This window comes from Pelodiscus sinensis, chromosome 17, assembly GCF_052426305.1.
Source record: "Pelodiscus sinensis isolate ZL-2025 chromosome 17, ASM5242630v1, whole genome shotgun sequence".
Taxonomy (NCBI): domain Eukaryota; kingdom Metazoa; phylum Chordata; order Testudines; family Trionychidae; genus Pelodiscus; species Pelodiscus sinensis.
In genome coordinates this window covers 25,277,669-25,296,799 of record NC_143068.1, presented here as the reverse complement: position 1 = coordinate 25,296,799, position 19,131 = coordinate 25,277,669, and the positions used below count along the sequence as shown (strand labels likewise).

Sequence of the window (19,131 nt, the reverse complement as noted above, 5' to 3'; positions counted from 1 at the left end):
TTTTTGTTTTTTTTACTGGACAAAGGCCAGAAATAACGGACTGTCCGGGTGAAATCCGGACACCTGGCAACCCTATTAGGGAGGGCCCCAGTGCCAGGTCAGGCTGGGCCCTGCCCCAAGGTGCACCTGGGTGTCTATGATAAACACAACTGTTGAGATCCAGAAAGAGGCAATGCTGGGGGAATGGTATAGGTGCTAATGTGCCTGGAGAGCTGGATCTGAACAAAGTATTTCCCTCGGGTGCATACTGTGTCCTCATGCTCAGCACTGTGGAGGTGGCTCTGAGAGGCATTCAGAGCAGCAGTGGAGATTCTCCACTTTATACCCAGCCGGAACAGGCCCCTAGGGGCCAGTCTGCTCCCCAGGATCTCAGGAGCACATTGCACTCCTGCTTTGCTGCCCTCCTCACCCCAGATCATCACCTGCACAAAGGAGAGGGGAAGCAGCTGTATAGATGTAGCCAGGCCAGGCCTTGGGTTTGTCTACTATCTCCCCTAGCTCTGTTTTGGGGTCCCACATCTTGTCTCTCTGGCTGGACTGGAAGCTCTTTGGGGGAGTCTCCATGGCTTTGTCCAGGTCTGCAGTGTCTCTAGCAGAACTTTGGGAAAAACAGCGAGGAGCTAGATAAATCCAGCCCAGCCCTGCTGTCAGTCCCCAGAATTGTTGTTTGCCTCGCACTGTCCTCAGAGGGGGCATGGGTATGCAGGAGCTCTGCTCAGCTCTGGGACTGATCATGCCACAGACCACACTGTTTCACTCCCCTGCCTGGGTGTGAAAGGATGGACAAATGCATCAGTAGTCAAGTATTTGAATATGGTCCAGAGGAGGGGCCCACGTGTAACCCCTTGCCCTTGTGACAGCACCTTCTCCCTTGTGCTCGGCACTCAAATGTCGTGCCTTGCACGCAGAAACACCTTGTTCAACCGGGAGTTTTCCCTGACAGGCTCAAACGTGGCTCCCCTGCAGGAAGGTCCTGAGCCAGCAGAACTGTCCCCAGACACAGGGTGCGGAGCAGGCAGCTGGGAGTTCTGGGGCTGGAATCCTACCGGGCAACCTCATAAGGGGTGGGGAACTTTAGGCTTGCCTGGATCTGGCCCCCGAGGCTCAGGGCCTCCACCCCCAGCACTGGGGAGCCCATGCTGGCACTCCAGCCCCCCCGCTGCCTCACCGTAGGGCGGGAGCACACAAAATCTACTAGCCTGGGCCTCCCCAGGCTCTGGTGTGGGAGGGGGATGTGGGGATGTGGGGAGTGTCTTTCTCCTCATTCGGGAGCCACGTCAGTGAGGGGTTTTGGTTTTTTTTGCTTCTCACTTGTGGGTGGCCCCTGACTGTTTTTTCTGTGGGTCAGTGACCCCCGACCCAGAAAAAGTTCCCCACCCCATAAATGATGACAGTGGTTCCTCCTCATATGGGGAATCTGAGTTCATGCTGTTGCTCCCTCTCCCAGCTACATCTTCCACTCCTATCCAATGGTGGCCTTTCTACTGTTCTGGTGTCTTCTCAGTACCCCAAGACCCAGAGCCCCATGGTGGATCTGCTGCTGCCCCCCATCAACCCTGTGGGCTCAGCATCAAGCCGGGAGCTTTTAGTGTTTTTTTCAGTGTCCCAGATCTCCAGTATTAGCACTCCCTGCCCCCATCCAATCTCCCACTAGCTGAGTGTGCATAAGTGAGGCTAACTGGAATGGAATCCACTTCCTGAGCTAGGACTTTTATTTCAGGAGGGTGGCTGGGATAATATGGACTTGGGGCAGAACTCACTCAGCAATCCGGAAACCAGGGGCATGACACTGTTGGTCACAAGCGCTGGCACACCCAATTTCACAGGCCATCCTCTGGCTACACCTCCCCTGATTGGGGGCGGGAGTGGGGAGCAGCCCAGGCTGCTTATCAGTGCACTTGAGTTGCAGTGGAACAAATGCCCTTTAAAAAGGCTCTTAAGAGCATATGGCAGAGAGGCTGCAGGCTGGCGTTGGGAGAACGGCAGTACAGCAAGATGTGGAGGTAGGTACCTGGGCTCTGCAAATTCCATTACAGATTCCAGGCCTTGAGTCATAAACCCCGATGTGGTGGTTGTAGTTTATGTGTCGACAAACACTCTTAGCGGGCCCGACTATTGATTCTGAACATATAAAAGGGTGTCGTGCCACTTGGTCAGGTTTGCACAGGTTTTACAGCTCTTGTTCTGAGAAGGGCCCATGTGTTTGGCTTTTGCCTTCTTCCTCCAGGCCTTCTGTTGACACTGGCTCTGCTGAGCAGTGTCCATGCCAAGCTGAGTGGATGGCTCCCCAACACCTCCCCCTTGCCTGGCAGCTATAAAACCTTGAACACACCCATTTGCAGCTGCAGGAAGGTTTCCGTGCGGAAGGCAGGTGAAAGGTACCTGTCGCCTCCAAGCAAGTAGTGCCAGAGAGTTAAGGCTAATCTCCTATCACAGTCCAGCTCCAGGAACCTCGCAATACCCCAGCAATGGAAATGAGACCAAAGCATTGCAGCCCTCAGGATACTAGACTGCTCTGGGCCACAGGCAGAGAACAGGGATGTAAAATCCCATGTAGTATGTTAACTGGTTAAACATATCTCATAGAGCTAGAAGGGACCTTGAGTCCAGTGCTGTGCCTTCATGGTAGGACCAACCACCATCCCTGACAGATTTGCCCCAGATCCCTAAATGGCCCCCTCAAGAATTGAACTCACAACTCTGGGTTTAACAAGCTAATGTACAAATCACTGAACTATTCCTCCCCCTAATATTTAACCCCCTGCCACACTGTGGGCAGGTGGAGACTGCTGGAGCAGGCCCCCATTTGTGGTACAGTGCTGCAGGCATGTATGCCACGGGCTGTGTCCGGGCTGGGCAGAGCCAGCTACATCATGCCAGGGGCGTGGGGCTGCTCCATCCCAGTTGGGCTGGGAGGCTGCTGTGGCCAGGCGTGGGTACTGGCTAACTGGGTACCCCAGTAAGCATACCAGTAAGGGAATGCTTACTGGTCAACCGGTTAACCGACTCAGCCTTTTCATCCCTAGTAGAAAACTGGTGGATCAAAGATGCTTCAGTGTCCGAAGCCGCCACAATGACAGGGAAATAGAGTCATCCACCCAGATAAACCTGGCATGTGATGTGCACCTGCAGGCTGCAGAGAAAAGTGAAAATCCCCAAAGTCACTGCCCATCTGACCTGGAGGAAAATTCTTTCCCTACCCAAAGTACAACCATCAGTTAGACCCTAAGCGTGTGAGTGAGAACCAGACAGCCAAGCACTGCAGACAGGTAAAGCTCAGTGCCACCTCAGATCCCTGGCCCACCTGGCCAATGTCCCATCTTCCTTGGCTATCCTTGGGTATGGCTACACTAGCCACCCTAGTTCGAACTTGGGTGGCTAATGTAGTCATTCGAACTTGCAAATGAAGCCCGGGATTTAAATATCCCAGGCTTCATTTACATGTTCCCGGGTGCTGCCATTTTTAAATGCCCGGTAGCTTGAACTACCTGCCTGCGGCTACACGCGGCATGGGCTAGGTAGTTCGAATTAACACTCTTAATTTGAACTACCGTTATTCCTCTTTGCAGGAGGTTTAACAGTAGTTCGAATTAAGAGTGTTAATTCGAACTACCTAGCTCGTGCCACGTGTAGTCACGGGCAGGTAGTTCAAGCTACCGGGCATTTAAAAATGGCAGCACCCGGGAACATGCAAATGAAGCCTGGGATATTTAAATCCCGGGCTTCATTTGCAAGTTCGAATGAATACATTAGCCACCCTAGTTCGAACTAGGGTGGCTAGTGTAGCCATACCCCTTGATATGCTTCACAGGAAGGAGATTTCAGCCCTCCCAGAAAACATGGGGGGAGGGAATCCCTTCCTGACCCATGCAGGTAGCTAGATGAAACCATGAAGCATGAGGTTTTAGGAACATAAGACATAAGCTGGAAATAAACTGCCGAGTCCTGTTTTTTCCCATCCCAAGCAATGCTGTCATACAATGGCACCCACAGATTGGTCCAGTTTCTCTGAAATCTCATGGTGTTGTTTGTCCTCACCATTCCTAGTGAAAGGCTGATCCAGAACCTCGCTCTCCATGGTTAGGCCATATCTACAGTGGCACAACTGCACTGCTGTAGCACTTCTGTGTCGACCACACAAGGGCAGCCTACGCTAGGGAATGGGCTGCACAAATGGCCTTCTTCCTTCATCGCAGTGGGCCGCAAGTAGGGTTGCCAGACAGTTAACCAAAAATACCGAACACACACACATATACACACACACCAAAAAAAAAAAAAAAAAAAAAACCAACCAGGGAAAAAATTCTATTGAGGAAAAAAAAGGGGTAGACCAAAGTTGTTAAGCAAAAAAAAAAGGACTCTGAGAGTTATTAAGCAAATGCCTTTGAAGCTTGAGGCTTTTTTGCCGGTGGCCATCTTGTTTTCCTGATACAACCTCGAAGATAGCTCCCTTGGGAACCAGATATGCGGGGGGATGGGCGGAGGGAGGGTTCTAGGAGGTCCAGGAGGAGGTCCGGGGGCTGGGCCTGGTTGCTGACATAGGGTTGCCAGGTGAGTGATATTTTCACCCCCTGGCAGGGAAAAAAAATCAGAAAATACCGGACATTTTAGGTGTCCGGTATTTTCTGAAATTTTTTTACCAGACAGAGGCTGAAAATACTGGATGGTCTGGGTCAATACCGGACACCTGGCAATCCTAGCCGCAAGATTGTCATAACCAAGACTGTCTTCCAGGATGGGGTGGTTTTGCTAACTGCACTGGCATACCTAGGACTCATGAGGCGTGCCGACTGAACCGTAGCAGCGCTTTGACTGGATGCTGTGGGAGCACCCGGCGCTCACAGTGTTGCCTGCAATCAGCATGCACCTCATGTCATGTGCCCTCACTTTAAATGCCTGTTACTTTAGTGACACTGGTAGGAAACCTAAGTGGATGGAAACCAGCAGAATCTATAAGCCCTGTGCATGAGCAACAGTAAACCAAATGTCTCATGGGCCACACATGGGGCCCACGGACCACAGGTCATCCACCACTGGTGTAGAGACTACCTGGCCAACAAACTGGGTAGCTAGCCATTGGGGTGAGGATTTAGTGTAGCTGCTCATACCATCAGGGTATTTGCACAGACATGTCTTCTGGGCCCAGGCACATGCATGATTCTGAACATTTGGGCCTCGTCGTCCTCTTGGTTATTTTCCTCGCACCCAGCTGACAGTCACCTTCTGTTCTTTTGCACTGCTGTTAGGCTCACAGAGTTAGGCTCACTAGATTACCAAGTGCTACGAAGTGTAAGTTCTTCCTGTGCCATTTGTGTACGTATTTATGGATTAACCTGAAGCAGGCACCATGTGGCCTTATTTACAGCGGATGCAGGAGAACGTCGCTTACACAATGCTCAGGGAGAAGGGAAGGAGGACATGTCTACTCCCCATCCCGTCGTGGTGCTGGGGGCAGATACTGTTCAGAACCACCCCAGAAGCACAGTGAGACCTGCTTGGAAGTCTGGCTGCTGTGGATGTGTGTGTGTGTGTGGTGATGGGGGTGTTTGGGAGGACGTTGTGCGTATCAGAATGGAACTTCGCCTCCCTATCTCTCTGTGATTGTTTTGTACTCCTCGATGTAGCCAGACCCACCCTAGCACCGTGGCTCTTTGTCCTCCTCTAACGGCTACCCCAATCAGAGATGTTTACAAATCCAGCAGTAGAGGCTCATGGTTTTAGACACAGAGCTGCTGGGTCTATTCCCCACAGATGACCCTTTCCATGGTGATTCACATTAAGTCAAACATTTTGAATGGAGTCACTTCTAATCTTTGCAAAAAATTCTTAAATTTATCATTATTTATATGGCTGGGTGAATAATTTCTGTGTCTAGTTCTTGAGCTGAAACTTATGCATAAGCAGTTCCCGAGAGGGACTGATACTCCAAATGTAAGCTGGTTTGACGGGATATGTGGGTGACAGGGTATTATTTAGAATCAAGTTCAAACCTAAAATTTGCTTTCTGTGAATATTCTGCAACGTTGGCTCTTTCCACAGACATTCTTGCAAGGAAGCTTGTTTGCTAGAATATTTGAGGAAAGCAAACACAAAAGGAGCCTGAACACAAATATTCACTGGCTTTTTTCCCTAGTATTTGCCCAGTTCTAAGTGTTACCGTGGTTGACAGAGACACACTGAGAGGTGCCTATCGGGGTATTCACTGCACCAACACAAAGACAGCTGGGATATGGCAGGGCACCAAATAGCACAGCCTGGTCCAGCTTGTGAGTTTTATTTAGAGACCTGAGACCACAGCTGAGCTGCAAGTAATGCAGACTGAAGCCCTCTGTCTAGCCACAAAATAAACAAGGCTAAGCAGCAGCAGTGTGAGCTTCCTTTGTTCCCTCCTGAGAATGTGCACCCCAACAGGACCTACTGGGACCCCCAGAGAGTTTTGTCTTCTTGGGCTTGCACCAGACTAGCTGCCAGCAAATGTGACAAAAAGAGCCACAAGCATCATCAGTGACCCCATTGGTCTTGGGTTTTCCCCCGCCATCTGTCGGACATGGGCTCCCAGTGGATATGAACAGGGTCACATGAAGCTGGCAGCTAAGGATCCAGCTGACCTAGAGGTCCCAGAATTGCTAAGCTGAGGTAGTGTCCCCAGTGATGGGGCATTTGCAGAGAGAGTCCCCAGTCTGTACAGGGCCTTACAGTCCAAGCAAGGCCTCTCAGTGGACGTCAGACAGTTACCAAGGGGATAGGGAAATGTAACTGTTGAGAGACAGAAATATTTGCAATACAAATGTATGTTCTGCTGTTGTGCCTTATGCTGTCCTGTGTCCCGAAGGGTAGGTTCCAGTGTACTAGGGCCTGTGTATCGATCACTAGAAGATGTACCTAGTGTTGCTCAGGTCCAGCCTGGGGAGGTCGCACAGGCCTCCTGCCAGTGCTTAGGGCCAGGGAACCAAAGGGGAGTCGGCTGTGGAGGCCTCCTGCTGGTGCTCCTTGGGCCTGGTCCAGGAATGTAGGGGGAGGGCTGCACAGGCCGGGTCCAGCGCGGTCCTAGGGGGTGCAGACTATGGCTCCCATGGGGAAGGGGGTGGGGCAGTACTGCCTGGCTCTGGCAGTGCTTCTGGGACTTTTCTCCCCACTCCAGTCCAGCACTGGGGCTGAGGACCAGAGGAAGGGTTTGAAACAAGGGGGTCCACTTACCTGGGCCAGCCACTGGCCACTCCCTTTCTGGTGCAGTTGTCCCCAGTGGTCACTGTGCAGTATTGCATCCCTCCACTCAGCCCTTTCCATGTGATGGAAAACAATCAAATTCCAGGCACATCCCATTTTCCTGGTACAATCAAACCCTGACCTTGCTTTGAGTTAAGCGACGAGGAAGTGGCATACCGTTTAGGAGGAGTTCTTGAACAGACAGACTCACAGACAGACAGATGTACAAATCTCTAAACTATATATAAAGAATAAAACTGCATGGAGGAACCACCATTCGGAAAGACGCTGTGTGCTAGTATGTTTATAGCTAAAGAGCTATTTGACTAGGACTTCCATCAACACAGCCACATTGTCCACCAACTTTGTGCTGTTGCTTCTAAATGGAAATCACTGGGACTCGCTGGGCAGGGATGGTGTCCCTAGTCTCTGTTTAGCAGCAGCTGGGAATGAGCGACAGGGGAGGGATCTCTTGATGATACCCTAGTTCTGTTCATTCCCTCTGGGGCATCTGGCATTGACCACTGTCAGAAGGCAGGACACTGGGCTAGATGGACCTTTGGTCTGACCCAGTCTGGCCGTTCTTATGTTCTTAAAAACAGACACTAGTAGAATAAAAAATATTGCTTCTGATTCAGGGTGAAACCCTCTCCTCTTACAGACCTCAAAGTAAGCCTGAGATGGGACTTTAAATGCTGCACAGGCTTCATGCTGGCCCTCAGCACAAGGTATGAATCATGACACATGGCTCTTTCACCCCCTTATAAAAATGCTATGGAGTTATGTAGATCGAGCTCAGCACACGACAGTGTCACCATCCTCAGCTGCATTGCTACAAAGCTGCGCCCACCCCGCTTTTCATCTCAAGCTCTCCACGCACTCTACACATGCAGTGAGTGAGTTCTCCCTAGGTCACTGGACAGAGGCACTGCATGGTCCTCAGCTTCATCACCCAGGCATTTCCTCCTACAAGGGGGATGTTTTCATGAATAAAGAGCCTCTGAGCTCCAAGGGACAGCATGGAGTAGATCCAGGGCAGCTACAGTAAAGAACTACCCTTTGTTTAGTGTTTCAGTAGCTTTGTTTATTCCTTGATGTAGCAGGAAACCCTGTTATCTGTCAGCTGTTATCTGGAAGGTAAATCCTGTCCCGGACTCACTGACTTAGGCTACGTCTAGACTGCAAGCCTCTTTTGAAAGAGGCTTTTTCGAGAGATACTTTCAAAAGAGCTTCTTTCGAAAAAGAGCAGCTAGACTACAACCAGTATTTCAAAAAAGCAAGCCGCTTTTTCAAAAGAGAGCACCCAGACAGTCTGGATGCTCTCTTTCGAAAAGCAGTTTGCATTACATAGTGCCTTTTTTCAAAAGTGCACTTTCGAAAAAAGGCATTCTTCCTCATAAAATAAAGTTTTCCACTGTTGAAAGAACTGCCGCGCTCTTTCGATTTACTTTTGAAAGAACGTGGCGGCAGTGTAGACACAGGTGAAGTTTTTTCGAAAAAACCCTGTAGTCTAGACTACAGGGTTTTGTCAACAAAAGTGGACTTTTGTTGACAAAACTATACCTGCGTCCACACTGCCTTTGAGTTATGTCGACATAATGTTCTGAGTTCTGTCGCTATAAGGCATTATTGCATCTACACTGTCCTTTGCGTCCACTCTGTTATGTCGACAAAGCGGCTTGCTTTGTCGACAGAACTGGATGTAGTCTAGATGCTCTTTGTCAACAGAAGCTTTGTCGACAGTATCTGCCGACAAAACTTCTGTCGACAAAACCCTGTAGTCTAGACATACCCTTAGTGTGCTCGTTCCCAATTTGACAGCTGACTCTTTGCAATGAACAAAGATACTGCTGGTAAGCAATCGGGGGCAGAAAGCAAATCTACCCCTGTATCTGTAGAGTTCCTGATGGCCTGGATCTTCATCCTGAACTCAGGGCGCTGCCATAATGTCACTCACACGCTCAAACATAATCATACTAGCAACTTTTTCTTAAATGTAGGTGCACAGCTTCCGGTGCAATTGTTTGCCTGTTCTGCGTGGACAGTTACTGAGTCAGCACATGCCAATGGGGTAATTGCCAACATCATTAGCCCTTTGCTCTTCCTTTCCTCCACTGTGGCATAAGGAAAATAAACCCCTTGACCCAAATATCAACTCTTCCAATACTTAGCATGTCTCTAGCACCTCTCACCTAAGGGCCTCCCAGCTTTTCACTTACCATTCCACCCAGGTTACAGATGGGGAAACCGAGGCAGGAGAGAGTGAGCGGCATGACCAAATTCAGCAGTGGCAATATCAGTAACAGACCCCAGGTCTCCTGACTCCTCTTGTGGATCACTTCTCTAACCACTAGCCCACATCTACAACTAGGACGGAGAAATGCTGACAGGCCGAGCCCCTGGGCAAGGTGGAGGGAGGGGCGACTGCGCACCGAGAAGGGGTGGGGCTGAGGCAGCGCCCAGACAGTGCCCTGCCAGCATTGGCTGGACTCGGCAGTGTATGCGCGGGGCTTCCTTGGTGATTTAGAGGATCTGGAGCTCCAGCTGCTGCTGCAGTAGTGGCCAGGCGCCCCCGGCCCCTTTGAATCACTGTGTCCTGGGTCAGTTGCTCCCTTTTGCCCCCCTATCCCCATCAGCAGGCCTGATAGCAGTGATAACAATTACTGTCGTGTGAGGAAAAATACAAAGCAATGGCCTTGGCTGGACTGGTTTGGTTCTTCCCCCATCTACTAGCAGGCAGCTATGACACCAGGAAGGAGTTCCCGTGCCCATGGGAAATTCTTCAATGGCTATTTTGGGACAACTCCTGTGCACTTTGCACCACTTGAATACTAGCTAGCTAGCTATTTGGCTAGCCCAAAGCTCCAGTCGAACTGTATCCGTACTGAACTAAGATTCCAGCTTTTCTCTGTAGAATCTTTTCCTCAAACTCCATTTCTTCCAGACACGCCTTGAGTCCCTGTTCTCAGCCAAATTTTCCTCCACTTGTATTTGGATAACTTTTTAACCTAATTGTTTACCAGGGCTTCCCTCCTTCTGCCAGCGGTCAGTGACTCGTCTTGCTTTGGTCTCGGAGGCTCCTTTTTTGTTGTTTTTTCCCCAAAGGCTTCAGACACAGCTAGACTTGGCAGGTCTTTCCTGGGACAGACTATCAAACAGAGAGTGTCTGTTGCGAGCTCTCTGTTGTTTATCCATGAAAGAAGATGGGGAGACCAGCTCCGCAGGTGGGATGTGGAGCAATTCTTCCCAAGTCTAGCTGATAGGGAAGCGCTCTCCTCCCACATGTGTCCTGCACGCAGCCTGACAGCTCTCCTTGCCTCTCGTTGTCTTTTGATCAGGGCTGGACTCTGGGAGGAAATTAGCTGGAGAAATATTTGACTCAGCTTGTTTAAAAGTTCTCAGTAAATCTTCACTATGTTTGAGGCTGGAGAACCGGCGCTCATGTTAAAGTCAGATGGAAGGGGACATAGTGACTTTATCAATAAGGGTATGTCTACACTACATGCCTTTGGCGACAGAGGCATGTGGATTAGGCTACCCGGCACAGGAAAATGAAGCGGTGATTTAAATAATTGCCGCTTCATTTAAATTAAAATGGCTGCCGCGCTGTGCCGATCAGCTGTTTGTCGGCTCAGCGCGCTAGTCTGGACGCTCCGCGGTTGACATTAAAGGCATTTGTAGACCACCCCGGTAAACCTCATCCCACGAGGCATAACGGGGCGGTCGACAAATGCCTTTAATGTCGACTGTGGAGCGTCCAGACTAGCGCGCTGAGCTGGCAAACAGCTGATTGGCTCAGCGCGGCAGCCATTTTAATTTAAATGAAGCGGCGATTATTTAAATCGCCGCTTCATTTTCCTATGCCGGGTAGCCTAATCCACATGCCTCTGTCGCCAAAGGCATGTAGTCCAGACATACCCTAAGTGAGTTAACAGATCATTCAGCCATTTGCAGTAGTATCAATCAAGTGAGACTGAAGGCAAAAACTTGCTCATTATTGCGGGGGAGTGAGCTCTGCACTCCAAGCCAGATGCACGTCACAAACATTTCGAGTGCAGGGAGACCCAAACAAGGGGTATCTTGCACCTTCAAGCTTCCCAGACATGGCTATCTGCTCAGTGGGAGAATCACCCTCATCCTTCCCTTTCTGCAGCTAGACACACACACAGCTTCATCCCTGCTAGATAAAACAGAGGGGGGGTGGGGTGGATCCATTCACGAGGAGCAGGTGGCAGGATAAAATTGCCTGAAGGTGGATACAGGAGAACTGAAGACATCTCCCAAAGTACAGGTTGGAGGGACTGGTCTGTAACAGCGTGTCTGCCTGTTGAGTATCATGTATGTGCCTTGCAGTCTGGTTGTAGTTTTCAATGTGCAAAAAGCCCAGCTGATTTTACAGAGCCATAGCTGTTAGAGGAGGGAAAGGACTTCTTGGATACTCACAGTCAAATCTTACTGGAGGGCTGTGTCTACAGTGGGCCACTTATTCTGGAAAATCAGCCGCTTTTCCGGAATAAGCTGTGAGCTGTCTACACTGGCCCTTGAATTTCCGGAAAAGCAACAACGCTCTACTGTACAAAATCAGCCGCTATTCCAGAAAAAGTATTCTGCTCCTGCTCGGGCATAAGTCCTTATTCCGGAACACTGTTCCGGAAAGGGGCCAGTGTATACAGCCCAGTAGTCTTTTCCGGAAAAAAGCCCCGATCACGAAAATGGTGATCGGGGCTCTTTTCCGGAAAAGCGCGTCTACATTGGACACAGACGCTTTTCCGGAAAAAGGGCTTTTCCAGAAAAGCAGCCTGCCAATGTAGACGCTCCTTTTCCGGAAAAACTGAAAACGGAATAGTATTTCGTTTTGAGCATTTCCGGAAATTCATGCCAGTGTAGACACAGCCATGGTGTTTAGCTTAGCCTGGAGGCAAAGTCTCAATAGGCCAGATCCTTAGCTGGCATAGCTCCATGAAGCAAACAGGGTGACACTGATTTGCGCCGACTCAGGACATGGTCCAAAGACGGGCTCCTAGCGAGACGTCTGTGCATGTCTATGGAAAACCTGTCTGGTAAGTGATCGTCTTGTCATCCATTCTAGGCTGGCCGAAAGTGCTCAACATCCCACCTGGACAAATAGCTTCTGGGGATTTATTGGCAAATGGGCATCTTAAATGACCCCATGCCAGTGTGCACTGGCTCTTTGTGTCTCATAGGGTGTGTCTAGACTACATGCCTCCTTCGACGGAGGCATGTAGATTAGCCAGATCGGAAGAGGGAAATGAAGCCGCGATTAAAATAATCGCGGCTTCATTTAAATTTAAATGGCTGCCCCGATCTGCCGATCAGCTGTTTGTCGGCAGATCGGGGGAGTCTGGACGCGATGCCCCGACAAAGAAGCCTTTCTTCATCGACACAGGTAAGCCTCGTGAAACCAGGCTTACCTGTGTCGATGAAGAAAGGCTTCTTTGTCGGGGCATCGCGTCCAGACTCCCCCGATCTGCCGACAAACAGCTGATCGGCAGATCGGGGCAGCCATTTAAATTTAAATGAAGCCGCGATTATTTTAATCGCGGCTTCATTTCCCTCTTCCGATCTGGCTAATCTACATGCCTCCGTCGAAGGAGGCATGTAGTCTAGACACACCCATAGTGACTGCAGGGCAGACACAAGGTGTCAGACTGAGCAGCTCTGGAAGTTTCTGCTTTCCCACAGAGCAGGGACACACTGGGGAGGGACAGAGCCAGCGTCCAGCCAGCTCAGAGGACTTCATTCATCAGCATGCAGCCACAAGGCACAAGCAGGATGACTAAATGGACCCAAGAAACACTATGCCCCCTTAGGCCCTGCTGCATCACAAATGAATAGTGTCAAACCTCAGGGAAGCTGGTGGATGTAAGAGCTGTCTTTTCTTCAGGATAAACGTAGAAAGCAATTGCGCTCCTTTGTAGATAGCTGAGTTAATAGGATCCTCCACTTGGCTTGAGTAGAAGCTGAACCATATGGCCCAAGGGGTTACCCTAGAAACGGATATAGCAAACACAGGGGCTAGCGGAGCAGTGTGTGTGTCTCTGTGGGAGAGAAGCAGCGAGAAACACCAGGGAAGCTGGCTGAAGGAGCAGAAAGCAGGCTCCTGAGAAAGAGCAAAGAGAGAAGAGCTTTTGGGCAGAGGGCTGTCTTGAACCTGAGGCTTGGAACTGTGAGTAAAGAACTGTCTCCTGTTATTTGGCTCCTGCTGTGTTCAGGGGAGCAGAACTTTGTACATTCTTTGTAAATAAACAGTATTGCACCAAAGAAATTCTTGATTCCAACAGCAATTTTTCCTAATGCAGCGGTTCTCAAAGTGTGGCCCGAGTACCGCTAGAGGTCTGCGACAGTCTCAAGGTGGGCCACAGGCTCAGGATTCCCCCTCCCCTGCAGCCCTCACCCACCCTGCCCCCATTTTGTCATCATGGGTGGTTGGCTAGTAGTCCGCGGAAAGGTTTGTTCCGAGCAGGGTGGGCTGCAGGCCAAAACGTTTGAGAACCCCTGTTCTAATGCAAACAATCCAGGGGACTCTGCATTTTGACTACATTGCTTAGGTCAAACAGGGAGAATGATAATAATACCAGCATCCAAAGGGGGAAAGCAGCCATCACCCCCTAGTTAATGGGAAGCTCTGAGCATTTAACATCTGGCACAGCAAAACTGTCTTCTGGTACGGAATTGCCTTGCTCATTCCTAACTGCTCTGGGTGCACAAGTCGGGTCACACCTCAGTGCCATGCAGGGACACCGAGGGCACCTCCTACAGAACCCAGGTGTTCCTAACCAATAGCACACCTGCCAGCGTGTGCCTCGGTCAGGCCGTTTTCTGCTTGAGGGCTCAGCCTGCCACCTGGAATCCTCTCATTGTGCCGTTCTCACAAACCAGCCCCCTCAATGGCCAGCCATCTCTGATTGTTATCGGGAAAGCCAGGCCTCGTGGTGACGAAAGCCTGTGCTGTGACTGACCTGCCATGCATCACCCGCGCTCTGCACAGACCATGACAAGGCCTGGCTTTCACTTTGATTTGTTTTCCCACTGGTGAAATGGACACGTCACATCAGCGGGGCCGACAGACAGAATCCCCGTCGTCCCGAGCACAGCTCCGGCGAGGCTGCACTGCTCCGAGCGCGAGACTGGCAGATCCCTCACGCAAAGCAGGGGGAAGAGAAATCCAGAAAGAACCCTGCTCCATTCCTCCATGCCACTTTCCTGGCTTGGATACCTTCCCCTGCCCCCCAAATCTTCATCTATGATGGGCCAAATCCTGAAGGTCCTCACTCAGGCAAAACTCTTCTTCAAATCAGTGGGAATTTGCCTGAGCAAAGCCCTAAGGATCAGGCCCCAGCAGTGTAACCGCTGCACACGCTGCCAGCCCATAGCCTTCTACCTTCCCGGACATGCGTTCCCACTCGCAACATCTGCCTGGAGCCAAGAGGCACAGCAAGGAAGAGGGTAACCCACAACTCACCGTATGAAGCTTCCATCTTAGCGCTTAGCTGGGCGATTACATTGACCATGTCTTGTCGAGTATTTCTATAGGCACCCTGGGGCAGACAACTGAGAATGTGTAAAATAATAAATATATGTACAAGGAGCAGGGTGAAGGCAGGAGGGGTGGCGGAGAGGGAGGGCGAGGAAACCTGCCTCTCCTGTTATCTTATTGATTCACTTAATCAGGGCTAATGTGGGTGGAGATGTTAAATAGTAACCAAGCTCTTATGGAAACCAAGCTGCAAGGTGCTGCCACTGTAGCTATAGTAACTGCTGCCAAGCTAGAAACTCAAACATGGCTTTTATTGCTGACTTTTGGGGCTCCCACTTGCGCCAGGCTGACCCCAGCGCTAGGGCTGTTTGTGCTTTACTCTCACCGGCCATGGGGGAAAAGTGGGCTGATGGCAGAGTCCTGCAGGCTGAGAGCTCTGAAAGACGAAGGGAGGGGCGAACCAAGCCAGCCTCACAGCTCTGAGATACAACACTTTTTATTGCCATTGCCAAACAAAGAGAGACAACAAAGGCTCGGTGTCTGTGTACACGGGTGAGACTGTGCACGCCACATGCACGTGTGCTCAGGGACACATGCCGGGGCATGTGTGCATTGGGGACCAGGGGTACATATGCTCACTTGTATTTGCATTTGAGCAGGGGTGAATATGCATAGGCCCGCAGGTGCGTTTATGCGGGGCGGTGCAAGATGCGTGTCCTATGCATGCCCTGCATATGAGTGTGTGTTTGCATATGGAGGTGTATATCGGCATGTGTGTGCAAATCCAATCACATCTCCCACATCTCCCATTAGCAGGTTATCCTCAAGCAGAGAAATATGCAACTTTTAGTCAGACTCTCCCCAAATACAGAATCAGTAGCCACCAACGGGAGGTGGAAACTGGAGGTAAAAATCCCAGTTCAGTTACGGAGAGGACAGACTGCATGATCAGTGTGACAGAGGGGCACTCTCTACCGGGAGGGGCTGGCTTGTGATAAGAGGAGCCTGCTCTGTGGCTTTTACACAACATGGGGGACCAGGCTGAGGTTCCCCAACATGCTCTGCATTGGCCCCTGCAGGTACTCCCCTTCTAACACCCCCCACCAGTCTCCCTCAGCCAAGCCACCAGGAACCAAGTAGGAGTCAACCACCCCCTCTTTCTTTGCCTCCTGCTCCCAGCTTCAAGGCCCAGACTTCCTGTGTATTCCCTCACAGAGACCAGGAAGTTCTCTCAGCGCGCAGCACTTTGTAATCCACAGGTGCACATTCTCACCGCCGCTGACTGGAGCACACTCGACCTTGGGCTGCACCTTGTCAACGGTTGCCAGGCACTTTGCATCACCTGGTCTGTGGGTGCAGTGTCTGGGCTCCTAGCAGAGCCCCTAGGATACGCCCCCCTGTTCTACACAGAAGTGCCTTGCTTGGCACCTGGGGAGAGGTAGGTTGAGTGTGCTGCATCCAAGTAATCTTTCATGGGTGCATCACCGGGCCAGGCTATCTAGCTGCACCAAAACCATCAGGCTAGGGGCTGTTGGTGGTGCTGAGATGCTGTGGGGGAGCTGGGGAGGCCAGGCTTGAGTTAAGAAAGCAATCAGCTTGCACATAAAGGATTCAGTCCATCCCCCCCACTCCCCACAATGTAAAATGGCAAGCTAGAGTGGTAAGTGCTCACCCTGTAGAAAACAACAGCATGATCTCTGATCAGTACGTACCACCAGCAGCTTTCTGCTCAGCGGTGTATCCCCAGCACTCCAGAGCACCAGAGCCCCACAGCTGCCCTATGCCAGGCACCAAGGGTCCCCATGGGCTTCCCTTCCTACTCCTCAGCTTTGGTAGTCAGAGCTTTGAGCTGACCAATGGAGATGACCCAGAGAGCCCCTGCAAAGCACCATGAGCATGGCATAAGCACCCTGCTTAAACCGAGGGCTCCAGCAAGCCAAACCGAGCATTCACAGCGCTTGCACTGGGCGGGATTGGAGCATCTCAACTCCACCTAGGCCTGCTTAACCACAGCCTGAGGCTAGAGCGTTCAGGGAACTTCAGCCTCAGAAATCTTGCAGTACTCCTGCCCGAGGTGCCAGGAACACGGGGGGCACAGTGGAGCTGGGGAGGCGGTTGGAACAGAGGGGGGATAGAGAGATGGGGCCTGTCAGAAGCCCCGGAGTCCTGCGGAGCTCTGGGGTCCTGCTAAGCCACACGGCGTGACATGTTCTTGTCCCGAGTTAATGACTATCAGTGGTTTTGATGCCATGTTCTCCCTGGATGGGAAGAGAGAGCCCCAGGGCTGTAAAGGCTAGGAGGGACCAGCAAAAAGGAGAAACTGTTTGCTGTCCACCTCTCTCTGTGCTAGCTATTGGAGGGGAATGATGGAAGGGCCCGCACAGCCTGGAGCAAGGTGTGGGAGGGGGGCGAGACCGCCAGTTTGGGGGGCAATGTGTCTGCCGTGGGGGGGGGGGACCTGTAGTTTGAGGCCAGGGGAATGCTAGAGTGGCCTTTGAATTTGGGGCAGGAGCATCTGATCCTGGAATGGGTTACCTAGGGAAGTAGTGGAGTCTCCATCCCTAGAGGTGTTTAAGTCTCGGCTTGACAAAGCCCTGGCCGTGTTGATTTAGTTGGGATTGGTCCTATCTAGAGCAGGGGGCTGGACTTGATGACCTTCTGAGGTCTCTTCCAGCTCTATGGTTCTATGAATCTATGATTCTGATGGGCCTCCTATGGAGGCCTCTGCAGGTGAGGGAGGGGTGGATGGGGTGGAGTGCCTCCATCTACTACAGGGGTGGGCAATAATTTTTGGCTGGAGGCCACTTCAAAAATTTTTGAAGTGTCCCTGGACCACCCTGGAAGGGGCGGGGCCTAATCCAGAAGGGGTGGGGGATCCCCTTTGCCTCCCCATCCCACTAGGCACCCATGCCCCCGGCAGGGCGGGAAGAGGCTTCATACCCTCCCCCGCCCCCAGGCCCTGATTGGCCTGGGGGCGGGGGGACTGTGCAAAACTTCCCTTGCCCTGCTCCTGCCATGCACAAGTGTATGGCACTTTGAAGTGTTATCCGCCCCTCACAGGGCTGGGGGAGGGGAGGGAACTTCGCATGCTCCTCCTGTCCCCAGGCCAATCAGGACTTGGGGGTGGGGGAGCGTGTGATGTCTCCTGTTCTGTGAGCAGCGCGCAGTATTTCGAAGAGCTTCTCGCAGGGCGGGAGGAAGCTTCACACACTCCCCCGGCTCCAGGCACTGATTGGCCTGAGGGCTGGGGAGCAGCAGAGCCTCCGCGGGCCGGATCAACCCCCTTGCGGGGCCGGATGCAGTGCGTGGAAGCCCTTTTGCCCATACCTGCTCTACTAGGAGAGAGGGTGTCTCCTGCAGCCCAGAGGCTGGCCTGTGTGATGGGCAGGTCCCCCCAATAGGAGGTCAGGGGTATGATATGGAGGCTGTGGGGCTGCAGTTTAGGGGGAAGAGTTGGTACAGTCTCTCTTTTACCGTCTTTGCTTTGCATTACTTCCCCCCTTTCCTTCCCTTTCTTCAGGCCAGAAGCACGAGGGGAGCGGGCTGGTGGCCAGAAATGCTCCTGCTGGGCTTTCCTGGTCCAGTGGGGAAAGGGGGAAACCAGATGCTATGCTCCAGCCATAGGGTCTGGCTGGCTTATCATGCATCAAAGAACTGACAGGAGGGTTTCCTCACAACCTCCAGAGCAAGCCGGACTCTGCTGAGCCCTCCGCCGGCTGGGCTGAATCTTTCTATTGTCCCGGTGGATAAAAGAGGCTCTGCCCTTTGTTTGCTGCCTAACACCATTATCTGTCCCTCCGTGGCCACTGCCCTGACACTTTTCCTTCGGCCTGAAGTTGTTGCACAGCGACTCGGGAGACATGGAAGAGTCACTCGCTGCTAGCCACGCATGTGTGCAGAGGAGAGGCCTTCGCTGATCACTGGTTGAGACACACTCATTGCACTGATAGCCTAGGGTTGGCCCTCGCATTGCCAAGTGGATAGGCCAGTGGGTTCATGCAATGTGCCATTGGAGTCCCTGCCAGCATTGCACTCCTGGCTGGCTCCTGACTCCTCCATGTGCCCAGCTCTCGGATGGTTGAGTCACTCCATGCTCCCAGGACAGGGGAACTCTTCCTTGCTAGACTGTCTGGCTCCTTCACTCCCACCCATAGAGTCACAGAAATGTGGGCTGCAAGGGCCGTGGAGAAATCAGCAAGTCCAACCCCCTGTGCTGAGGCAGGATCAAGTAAACCTAGATCATCCCCAACATGAGTTTGTTTACCCACCTTAAAAAACTCTAAAGATGGGGAGTCCACAATCTCCCTTGAAAGCCTATTTTTCAGAGCTCACATAACCCCAATAGTTAGAAAACTTTTCCTAATATCTAACGTAAATCTCCCTTGCTGCAGCTAAAGCTCCTAATTTCTTGTCTTACTGTCAGCAGA

The 19,131-nt window shown here is 51.6% G+C and overlaps 1 protein-coding gene across 1 annotated transcript in view; it reads right to left on the bottom strand.

Annotated features, from left to right (window-relative positions):
• HNF4A (hepatocyte nuclear factor 4 alpha) overlaps positions 1–14,840 on the bottom strand; it is a 79,496-nt gene extending 64,656 nt beyond the window's left edge. Inside the window, exon 1 of the mRNA XM_075901253.2 lies at positions 14,690–14,840. Within this exon, the coding sequence (XP_075757368.2) occupies positions 14,690–14,738 (49 nt within the window). The 5' untranslated portion in view covers positions 14,739–14,840. The remainder of the gene's footprint in view (positions 1–14,689) is intronic.
• Between the last annotated feature and the right edge of the window lie 4,291 nt (positions 14,841–19,131).